Consider the following 12,101-nt stretch of genomic DNA (forward strand, 5'->3'; position numbering starts at 1 on the left):
ATCCTCTGCATGCACTAGTTTGATCTCAGATGGCGCTGCTTTGTTTTTTCTAAATGCAGGACCATAAGCTCTCTTTCCTAACAGCTGAGCTCTCTTCTGTTGTAAACAACACAAGTTAATTCCTGGACCAAAGCATTGAAACCTGATTTTATAAAGCTGCCTCTGTCTTGGCAGCATCCACCACAGCTCCACAGGTAATTTGGATTTCCCATCTCACAGCCAAGGCTTTTCAAAGCTCTATCAGAGAGGATGGAGAGGCAGAAGTATTTTTAGTAAAATAAATCCTATGAAGGGACTTTCTCATACCAAGCAAACATGCAAAGATGCAGAAATACATCCTTAACTAATCACATTAGCTTTCCATTCACTAGCAAAGCAGATGTGAAGAAATGTTTTGAAGAGTTGCAAATAAAACCAAATTATTTTAAAATGTTTCCACTGACTTGGTCTCAGGGTGGCAGCAGCAGCACTGGCTAAATCGGTCCTAGCTGGAACCTGGAAGAGGCTGTTTCATAACTGAAAGGAAACTTTGAAAGAAAACAACTCGGTGGACATCCACATGGGAAAAACTGAGAGTGCTTTTCTTTAGGAATTGGGGAATCTGGGAATACTGGGATAATATTATTAATAAATCTGGAAAGATGGCAGGCCTGGGCATGCCCACAGGAGGAGCGGGACAATTCCTGATGATCGAAGTCCAAAGTGGCCTGATTCTTCGAAAAAAATGAAAGGTCGAAATGACATATGGTAAAGTGGGAGCGGGAGGGGTCATAAAAAAAGAAGACATTTGAGGAAGGGGAGGGCAAAGGTCAGAGAATTTCAGACATTGCTTGGTTAATAAATGAGTGATACAGGAGAGTGGTGTGTTAAAAGCTGTAAACTTTAATCTGAACATATGATGATCACTAGCTGAAATTCTTGCTGTAATAATGACCCTGGAACTAGCGGCTGTCAACAGTTAGTTCTAATGTCATTTGTTTTGACTGGTTTTGATTTTTTTTTTTTTTTTTGTTTGTTTTGATTTTTGATTGTGATTTGCTTTGAGAACAACAAATCACACAGCATGTGGAGAAGAATCAAAACTTTGACTGGCTACAAGGTTAAAAACACTCAGGTTAGTCAGGACATTCCTGATACCTTGAACAGTTTTTTTTTGTTTGTTTGTTTTTTTTTTTTGGTTTTTTTTGCCTGCTTTAAAAAAACCACACAGACCAGAGGGGCTCAGCTAGAGGAGGAGCAGACACTCATCCTCCAGCACCACCAGGGGAGATCAGTTCTTAAAGGGATTGACACCACCGAGCAATCTGGACCAGATGGGGTGCCTGGACACATCCTTAAAGTCTGTGCTGACCAGCTGACCGGGGTGTTCACTGATATATTCAACCTCTCATTACAGCATGTCTTAAAGACACCACCATTGTCCCTCCACCCATGAAGACAGCAGTCACCTGCCTAAATGACTACTGTCCAGTTGCCCTTACACCTGTGATAATGAAGTGCTTGGAGAGAATGGTATTATTACACATCAAAGATCTCATCCCTGCAGACCTGGATGGACATCAGTTCGCTTAATGCCGAGGATGCCACCTGTACTGCTTTTCATTCAGCCCTGTCCCACATACACATATGTAAGGATGCTTTTTATGGACTTCAGCTCCACTTTTATCACTGTCATCCCCCATAAACTGTTCACTACACTCCCCAACCTTGGACTGCCTGGCACACTTTGTGCATGGATTCTAGATTTCCATACCAACAGACCACAAAATGTCAGGATAGGAAATCAGACATCATCAATGTGCTGCAGGGTTGTATGCTTAGTCCAGCCCTCTTCACCCTTTTCACACATGACTGTGTTCCCCTACATTCCTCCAACAATTAAATTTGCTGATGATACCACCGTGGTGGGACTTTTGGCTCAGACGAGTCCTACTGCAGGCAGGAGGTCCTACATCTGGCTGAATGGTGCACTGAAAACAGCCTGGTTTTGAACACCACTAAAACAACGGAGGTCATTGTACACTTCCAGCCTGGTGAAAAAATGCTCAACATTCAGGATTCTGGTAAGAGCAAGGAAGGGGGGGCTCTGCATCTGCACACATAATAACTTGACAAATAACAGTATCATCAGACAGCCGCTGTTCTCCTGATCTGGAGTCCATGTCAGTTATTTGTTGTCCCTTCTTCCTACCAAGAGAGATTACAGTAGTTCTTGTCCATACGTTTAGGTTTCTTGGTGCGCTTATCACTGCAGTCCTCCTGTGGGTGGCAAACACATCAGCAATTATCAAGAAGGCCTAGCAGCAACTGCATTTCCTGAAGAGGCTCAGGAAAAACAACATAGACAACATAGAAAGCTGCTGGAGACCTTCTACAGGGCCTGCATCGAGAGTCTTCTCACATACTGCATTTCAGTGTGGTTCAGCAGCTGCATCGAGGTGGACAGGAAGAGGCTGCCGAGAGTGGTGCACATAGCATAGAAAATCGTTGGTCGCCCCCTCCCCTCACTGGACTCTATCTACAACACTCGCTGCTTAAAGAGAGCAAGGGACAATGCACAGGACAGTTCACAGCCAGGCCGCCACCTGTTTGAACTACTGCCCTCTGGTAGATGCTATAGTTGTAAAAAGTCTGGGACAAACAGACTTAAAAACTATTTTTACCTTAGAGCCATTACCCTGCTGAATGCAAACACGCACTGTTCCCTCCGACCTGTTGTTTATGTAGCTGCTACAATGCACATGTACTTTACATTTATTCCATTATCTCAGGTTAAGGCCAAGCTTTTAAATCTTGTACTTATGTATAATGACAATAAACACTGATTGATTGATTGAACAAAGACTCCTTTCCCTGAAAAGGCTAAAGCCTTTTCTGCCACATCAGGTGCGATAGAGAGCATCCTCTGCCACTGCTGCACTGTGTGGTATGGAAGCTCCACGGAGAGAACAGGAAGGATCTGGCCCGGGTGGTGAGAACAGTGCAAAGGGTAGCACGCTGCCACCCCTGGACACTGTGTATGCCGACCAGCTGCAGCAGAGAGCGAGGACCATTAGCACAGATGCCACTCACCCGGGGGTTTCCCCTGCCATCTGGGGTGAGATACTGCTCACTAAAAACACACACTACATGGTTGAAAAACAGCTTCTTTCTAAGAGCTGTATCCTCTAACACCCACTCCCTCCTAAACACACACACACACACAGACCAGAACTGAACTGCAGACTAACAGTTGATGTCTGGGGCAATACAACACCAGGGTAACTGCAATAATAACATGCCGCTGTTTGTACTGTTGTTGATATTTATTGCTGCTCTTTATTTTTTTTTTTTTTAATTGCTGCAAATGTTTTTACTGCAGCTACTCTTTTAATATTTATATATTTGTGAAACTTGCTGCTTCATGTGAGAAAGGCAGAAATAATTTTATTGTAGGTAACTACAATGACAATAAAGCTTCTTTCCTTTCAAATTGTTGCTGTGGGTAGTTGTAGTTCTGTTGCCTCTCTCATCAGCCTAAACATAAAGCTGGCTATTCCAACCTTGGATAAATAGGAGGTCATGTATGGGATTGCCTGGAATACCCATGAAGTTTTAGTTACTATTGTGTGCTGTGTTAAACTGACAGGTGGCTTTTTAAATACGTAACTCAGAAACAGCTGTAAACTGTGCCAATAAGGAACATTTTATCATCCCAGGTTAAATGTTGATGAGAACTTTTTGACGTAATCAGTGTGTCAGTGTTTTTATCTGGTTGCAAATGATGTGATTTCAGCTTTTTATGCTTGTTGGTCTATATAGAAAACTGAGCTATGGGGATTATTTAGCCTGTGTGTGTGTGTGCACATGCGTGATTGTGTGTACATGCATGCAGAATATTAGTTGGGGTGGACTGGGTAAAAAAAAATTTGCATGTTAGCTTAAATTTTTTATTTGATTTCTCTCTTAGATTTTATAAAGACACTTTCTCTTTTAGAAGAATTTGGGTTATATTAAACCCTTTATTTCCAGCATTAAAATAAGGGAAAATTAGAGGAAATCGATGGAAAAAATAAAGATAATGCAGCTTAGTGACTTCCTCTTTGATACTATGTCACACTTCATTATCATCTTTTCTAAAGTAAGAACTTATTGGATTAGTGGCTCTGAAAATAAGTCTTCCCACTCACTCTCACCTTTAACCTATAACCTGGTAAAGACTAAAAGGTCTAGCAAAGGGAATCCTCTGATTTACAAAGAAGGGGATTTATTGGGAGGAAGAGAGGGAGGAACTCAGGGTAGGGATGCTGGGCAGCGTAAGGAGGATTTGGTGGCACAGCAAAGCTGACAGTGAGTCAAAACAAACAAAACCGGGAACTTCCTGCATAGAGCTGAGACATTGATCAAAGCTCTTTGGCCAGACCTAAACGAATCTATTTCTAGAAAAACTATGTTTAATCTACAATCCTAACAGTTAAGTAAGGTAAGTTCAGGTCAGCCAGAGGGTAAAATAGGAGACAGTGAGCATAAGAAGAGGAGGCTTTTCTGTAGGACGTTCTTATTTAAAGAACTGAATGGTTTCGGACGCTGTTGACGCTCCTGAAAGCCTTTTCAAGGTGATTCCTTCACAGACATTGTAATGGATGGTCACTTATTTTGTGACTAAGTAGTTTGTTATAGTTAATTAAAATAAGTAATCTTACAGTTAGTAATCTAAATACTCTGTAGCCCTGGATATGATAAACTCTTTCAGAATGAGGTGAGCTTTAAAGCAAATTGGGAGGTTTCTCTCGAGTCCCTCATTAGAAGCAGGGAGGACTGGTCATCCATTGGTTTCCTGCTCTGTGAATGGTCTACATTTTTAACATGAATCTTTCCTCAGAGTGCAAGTTTGTGTTGCAATATACACTGACAAAACAAAAGTAGACATAAAAACTGTTGTAATACCAATTATCAGCAGATCTATTTGTTGCTACAGGTGTCTAACCACTGAAAACAGTGTTTAAAACCATTTATGTTGTTCAGAACATGGAAAATAAATGGTCAGAAAACACACACACATACACACAAAACCGCAGCATTTAGATGAATAACTTCTTCTTTTGCAGGAAAAACTATAATAAGTGTGCAGCGTGTACGTGTGGATGATTACTGGTGTAATGTGGTTGCAAGTCAGTGGTGAACAAACCAGTCTGCTGCAGGAGGAGAGAGAGAGAGAAACGGGAATTTCATGTTAAAGGCTGCAGCTTTTATAGCCGGATGCACCAGGAACAAGTGCATTTGGCTGGGAACCACCTGTCTGGCATACCTATAAGTAAATTCAGTAAAATCTGTGACGATTATTGACTGAATGTAACAAAAATAATTTATTGATCGTGTGACTGTCAAAGTGGTCCATGGTTTACACTTTCAATAGTCAGCAGGCAGGTTCTGCTCCAGAGGGAACTTCTACGTGGAGTGTGTATCCCTCTGCAGGATAAAGTGGGAATAGCTTAGACACAAGGATAGTACACAACAATTTGATATTAGTGGAAATAAGCATTCATGTGCATCAATATCTAAATTTTTTATTTATTATTCCACTTTAATCTGACAGAAGCTGGATGCTTTAATCAGAAAAGTTTACCTCACGTTCCACAAGTTAGACTTGACTTGCTTTTAATGTCGGTGTACCCGAATTCTGAACTAAAAGCTGCATCCCTTCAAGTTATTACTTTAAAGAATGATGGTCTGGGTGCCATATGGTGCAAAAAATAGCTAAATAAAATTTATTTATTTATTATCAACATGCTTTAGTAAGTGAGGGTGATCATGGTCACAGGATAGGATCAAGAATGAAGAGGAGACGAATGGATTTAGTCTCTACTGGAGAGGGTAAGTTTAGCTTGCTTTGGAAGTGGAAGGAAATTATTGTATATATGTAATTATTATATATATATATATATATATATATATATATATATATATATATATATATATATATATATATATATATATATATATATATATACAGGCCTGGATGACAGGTGTTGCTTGAAGGAAGGTGAACACAGTTTTTTCACCGTTTATATGTTCATATTTGTTTGATCTTGTGACATTATTTATGACATTATGTTGATTGATTGTGCTTGAAAAGAGCAGGATGTTTTAGTTGAGCTTGCATTTATCATTTTTAAAAAATAAACATCTCCACTAGACTGAAAAATAATTAGGAATATGAGAATAGTACTTTAAAGGATTTCTGTATGCATGAACATTTATTTTAATCAGCTACAGCCACAACTTTAACTCACTTGCCTGCATCTGTGGGATCTCTCACCAGCAGCTGAAACACTTATTTATTATTAAACCAGAATATAAAGATGCTCAGGCTTATTCTTGGCGCTGCAGCAGCTCTGCTCCTCCTCCCAAGCCTTCATGTTCAGTTCCTTTTAAAGATGTGAAGATTATTCTGTCTCCTTTAAAGATGGAGTCAGAAAAGCTTCAACTGGGACAACAAGGACATACATTGTTTATGTACTTTCTTTGTAAAAAAAAAAAAAGAAAAAAGACGTCTGAATAAAGAATCTCAAATGATAAACTGATGAATATTTGAACATTTGATTTTCATTTTCAGGATTTTTTGGGCCTCAGGTTTTCAGTTACAAACAAAGGTGCAGCATCAGAATGTCGTTTATGTTGGTTCGCTTATTTACACATTGTTGTAGAAAAATTAATTATTAAGAGTCTGGAATGAGTTAAAGTATAACAAAGTTTATTAAAGGAAAATTAACAAAGACAATTACTTGTAAGCAATGAGAGTGGTCGTTTTGACTCGCACAAAGTCAGAAAGAGACTCTGAGGAGGCAGGAGAAAAATAAAAGGTTTACATTTCTGTTGGAAAAACCCTCCGTCCTCGAGACCTTGCGCAGACACCTGGACTGGCACCAAAACACCCTCACACAGTCGTGTCTAACCAGCCTGACCAAAGAGCTGAGGAAAGACCAGATAAAGGTCATCTTACCCTCGTAGTGAGCTTAGAAACAGAGCAAATGTATTTGAAGAGAATAAACCTTAAAAGTGAATTAAAACATGATGTGTAAAAATGTACAATGTAAAAAATAGTAATATAAAGTGAAACATAGTAACGATGAGTATATAAATGTAATATGAAACTATGATTAGTATGATTAGTGTGAGCAGATAAATCGTATGTGTATGTGTGAAGCATTTAAAATGTACATGAGCATTATTTCTTCTACAACATGCATTTCCATTTTCCCTCTGGGATTAATAAAGTCTGTTTCATGTCATTTATTTGGTTTCACCAGCGGTTGGTCGCCCCCCTGTTGAGAAAATAGAAAACAGAAATATTGAAAACTGTAAACAACACAGTTTGAGGTTTAGTTCATTCTTTCTCAAGAAACTAACGTCTTCAGTCTAAAACATCAGATGACAACATGACTAAATGTGAATTCCTCTGAAACACTAACAGTTTTAGGAGGTTATAATCTGATGATGTATTTACGTCTGAATCAAAAGGGGGAGATGAAGTGTCAGAAGCTACAAAGAAAACACTTTCATGTTAAAAAGGTAATATTAAATTTTTAACATTTTCACAGTTGTGTGTATCTGATTTAGAAAAAAAAATACTTAAAACGTAAAATAAATGTCACAAGAAAGTAGATTAACATTTAATTATAAATACTCAGTTTGATTTTCTTTAACCCTGAAACAGAAAAAAAAAGCCTCTAAGTTATTTTTCATTCAGATTTTATTAAAGCACACACGAATAAATTCTGCTTTCTGCATCAGTCATATAAAACATTTTAACTGTTTGCAATCTTAAGTACAAGGTAGGGCTGGGCGTTTTTTTATTTTTATGAAAATCTGGATTTTTTTCCATAGTTAGTTAGCAGCAGACGTAGCCCTCCCTCCACACCAGAACGGTGTTTGTCTGACAGATTTTCAGTGAAGTGACCTTTTACTTATGCCTGGGACTCAGCTGTGCGTTTAACTACAGTGAGAAATGCTGCTTTCTATGAGATGCAGAAGTCAACTCTAGTTAAGAGACAACCTTCATCAGGGGAATTATTCCTGCAGTGGATCTTGTATGAGAAGGATCCAGATGGAAAGAGATCATGGATGCATTGTGTCGCACATTTCTATGTAAGATATGAAGTTGTTTATATGGAGGAAAAGCTATGACATTAGCTGGCATTCACCTATATAAACAAATAAATGTGTAAAAGAAAAGAAAAAGAATCGATTAAAATTGGAAATTGGATTTGGTTATAAAAAATCAGAGATTTTATTTTTAGGCCATATCGCCCAGCCCTAGTACCAGGTATTAAATAAATTATACCAGCATTCACTCGAACATCAGGATGTTATATAGAAGTAAAACAGGCTTTATGCCATAAAACATTTTTGTTTCTCACCATTACTTTGGCTTTTCCAGCAACAGACTCCAACAACACCACCAACACCTAGAACCAGGACGACCAGAAGCACAACACCTTCGATAACAGACCAGTGAGGATACCTGTAGAAACTGAAATAAAAGTATTCACACTGTTAACTCCATGTTTATCTACGGATGATGTTTATCTACGGATTATGTTTATCTACACTATTTTAGACGTGAGCTTTTTAGAAAAACAAATGGAATAAGGAATAAGACAAAAATAAAAGATGCTGAAAAAGATTTATTGAATAATAAATGTAAACTTGTAACAGAAACATCACCGTTTAACTTTTACTTATTAATATTTTAACTGCTGCCCTGCTGAAGACTTTAATAATGTATAAAACTATAGTTTGTTACTACAGCCTGCATGGAGGGAAAACATTAATAAAAAAAACAACCTGTCAAAAGAAAGTTGAGGGTAAATGCAAATTCTGTGTTAAACACACATGTAAAGATAAAAATATTAAGACCTGAGATCAGCTCAGGATCACCTGTCACTGGCTTAAACACACACACACAGAGACAGAAAACACAAATTAAATAAAGTTTAACTCCACTCGACACAAAAAAAAGAGAAAATAACTGATAAGTTACAAAAAAATAAATGAAAGTGAATACATGTAACATTAATTTGAATAGAATTTTGTATGTAAGTTTGAATGTCAGCAGCTACTTTAAAGTAGAATAAAAACATTAAACCTTTGGAGGTAATTGAAATTAATCTATAATGTCGTACGGTTTCTGATGAACCTGCCCTGATGATCTGTTTTAATATTCTCACATTTAAGACACTATTATACAGAAGACGTTAATAACTTAAGACTGGACTGAATCATCTAGAACAATCTTCATCCTCATCAGGTCAAAGTGGAAAAAAGTGATCTGGGTCATAAAAGACCAGATAATAGACACATTATTTTTTCTTGAGTTTAATTTTATTTTCTTCCGTTTTGCTATAGAGTCTATTGTAGAGCAAAGAGGACTTGATAATATTCATCATTTATAATATTATTGGTCTTGTTAAGATTTTGTACTCGTATAGAAAATGAATGAAATGAGGGGAAGCCGGAAAATTAAAAGGAGAAGACATTGAAGGGCTGGGAATCAGTGCGCTGAGTCTTCTTCACACTGCTTTTTATCACTCATGTTTTTAATTAGATGTTGATCATCTTTGTTTTGTACTGTTCAAAATAAAATAAAAATTTCTTACCATCCACCGGCTTCTCCGGTCTGGTGATCATATCCTCCTTGGCACCAGAAAGCTGGAACACACACTCGTACTTCGTCCAGTCTTCAGGTGTCCCTGATGAAAATTCCAGGTCAGAACCTATTTGGAAGGTTCCATCATCGTTGGGGAGGATCTCTCCTCTGTCCACCCCCTCATGAATCTCCTCTCCATCTTTCCTCCAGAACATTTCGGCTCTGTTGGGGTAGAAACCTGTAGCGTGGCATCTGATCATGGAGGAGGAAGGTTTCTGGAGGATAGACACTGAAGGAAGCTCTGGAGAATAAAGAGAGATTTTTAATTTTTTTTAATTAAAACTATTTCAGTTAAGTTTTTTTAGGCATTAAAAATGTTTTCGTTTCACGTCGCTATACATGCCACTTTGTTGAGTATAATTTGGGTAAACAGAGAAAAAGATGAGGAAACTGTGACTGACAGGTTGGATAAAACTTCAGCATCTTTCATTAAACTGAAACAGAAATATGTTATTTTACCTGTTCGAAGTACAGAGCTCCTTCCGTAGTTCACATACTTCTTCAGCCACTCTGGGCATTGCTGAGTGAAATAATTATAGTTATATTCAATCTGAGCCCTGTCACTGTCCCACCTATGTTTGGTAATGATAGCTTGCGGTTTTGGAGCAATCCATGTTTTTGTCTTCAGGTCAAATGCTACGAAGTCTTCACCATCATAACCATACTGATTAAATCCATTAACCTCTCCAGTCTCATCATCCCACTCACAGCCATACATCCACTGAAAGACGTGAACACCTGTAAGAAAGAGAATAATACTGAAGAAAACCAGTGAATCCAACACAGTCACTTTTTTATTGTCTATATTTTTCCAGCCAGGAAGTTGATTGAGATAAAAGAGCTCATGTTCCAGGTCAAAGTCCCACCATAATCAATAACCTGTTACAGTCCTTTACCACAGAAACAAAGTTTATCAACACAACTGAGGGTAATGTTGCCTTTGTGTGATTTCCATGAACACACACACACACACACACACAAGTAAAGGGGAGTCTGTACCATCTGACATAATTAATTGGATTAAATTGGTTGGAGATCTTTATTAACAAGCATTAAAACCGTAAACTGTTTTCAGATTTAGCCGGTTGACTGTGGATGAAGTCAGTAACTTAAAGAATAGAAACATTTCTAATGGTTATCTAATGTCAGCAGTAAGGTGTCACATAACAGAGACGGAACCAGAAGGTGGAAATATTATAAATTTCATGTATTATTGAGAGCTGGTGCTGAATGATCTCTCTAAAAACGATGTTTAAATTAAGTTAAATTAAATCTGGTTTTATATCAGATAGACTGATAGAGCTTCCTTTCAATTACTTCACCCCTTTAAATTAATTAACTACTTTAATTTCAAATCTTTATGTAAAATGTTTTGGTATTACCATGCACACAAATCTAGTTAAATTTACATATGTGGATGTTATTTTAATTTTCTTTTTTAATGCTTAATAAAACAGCTGCGATATTAAACATAAGATTCAAAAATTGTTTAAAGTGCGTGTGTGCGTGGGTGGGAGTGCACGCGCGCGTGTGTAGCTTGATGTTTAAGGGCAGAAACATTTCTGACAAACTTCTTTACTCACCTTCAGTCTGGCCGAAGCGCTGCTTGGCGATGTCAATGTTAGCTTTGAAGGTCTGCTCGGTACCAGAGGATGTCTGAGTCTCTCTCTCCCAGTACTCTGGATCTACATTGTTGGCCATCCAGTCCTGTTTGGGAATCACTTTCTTGATGTTACTGTCATAATAATCAAACTGTTGCCCATCCAGCACTCCCAGATTGATAAACTCTGGGAAGCCAGGAATTCCTGACGATGCCGTGTAGAAGTACATCAGCGTATGTGTCACTGTGAAACAAGAAAATATCATTAGGCTATTATTCATTTAAATAAATTTCTGTTTTATTTTTAGAGACTCCGGTTTAAAAAAATAAATAAATAAAAACTCACTAGCCGCCGCTTGGTGAATTCCCAGAAGAATCACGCTCAGGACAAGAAACATCTTCATTTCGTCTTGCGGCATCTATAGCTTCAATAAACTAAAGTTTTAACCGTCAATAAGTCCAGGAGACGAACACAGGTCTCCCACTAACGCCTGTGATGTGCCATGCACGAAAGAGTCGGCTCTGAGTGAATCAGAGGAGCCGGCTCCCAGTTTTTTTTTTGTTTTGTTTTGTTTTTTTTTTTTTTTGTTTTTTTTTGTTTGTTTGTTTGTTTGTTTTGTTTTTTCCTTTTGCTGTGCTCAGCCCCAGCTCTGCCCACAGCACTGCTTCGTTTGGATTGGCCTGCATGGACAGAGGGTCAATCACATGTGAGGATATGGGATCATACCGTTATGTAGACGGTGCTACGCTGCAAGTGAGACAGCAGACAGCCAGTAATCTTATCATCAAACCCTACTCACAGAGGGGGGAACC

At 38.1% G+C, this 12,101-nt stretch overlaps 1 protein-coding gene across 1 annotated transcript; it reads right to left on the reverse strand.

Moving 5' to 3' along the window:
* Positions 1-6,712: 6,712 nt before the first annotated feature.
* On the reverse strand, positions 6,713-11,803 carry LOC121656631 (major histocompatibility complex class I-related gene protein-like). The gene is made up of 6 exons (XM_042011736.1): positions 11,635-11,803; positions 11,272-11,532; positions 10,148-10,426; positions 9,639-9,929; positions 8,400-8,512; positions 6,713-7,304 (listed from the first exon to the last, which is right to left on the reverse strand). Exons 1-5 carry the CDS (start codon positions 11,705-11,707, stop codon positions 8,448-8,450), a joined length of 969 nt encoding a protein of 322 aa, XP_041867670.1. The 5' UTR covers positions 11,708-11,803; the 3' UTR covers positions 6,713-7,304; positions 8,400-8,447.
* Positions 11,804-12,101: the final 298 nt, after the last annotated feature.

The sequence above is a fragment of the Melanotaenia boesemani genome, chromosome 17 (assembly GCF_017639745.1).
Source record: "Melanotaenia boesemani isolate fMelBoe1 chromosome 17, fMelBoe1.pri, whole genome shotgun sequence".
Taxonomy (NCBI): domain Eukaryota; kingdom Metazoa; phylum Chordata; class Actinopteri; order Atheriniformes; family Melanotaeniidae; genus Melanotaenia; species Melanotaenia boesemani.

What these genes read in the sequence shown, in the direction of transcription:
- LOC121656631 (XM_042011736.1), bottom strand. Translation starts at nt 11,707, where the DNA reads ATGCCGCAAGACGAAATGAAGATGTTTCTTGTCCTGAGCGTGATTCTT. An exon ending in GAGCTCTGTACTTCGAACAG is followed by an intron (nt 9,930 to 10,147) that starts GTAAAATAACAT and finishes TTTATTCTCCAG; the next exon opens with AGCTTCCTTCAGTGTCTATC. An exon ending in ACCGGAGAAGCCGGTGGATG is followed by an intron (nt 8,513 to 9,638) that starts GTAAGAAATTTT and finishes CTTTTATTTCAG; the next exon opens with TTTCTACAGGTATCCTCACT.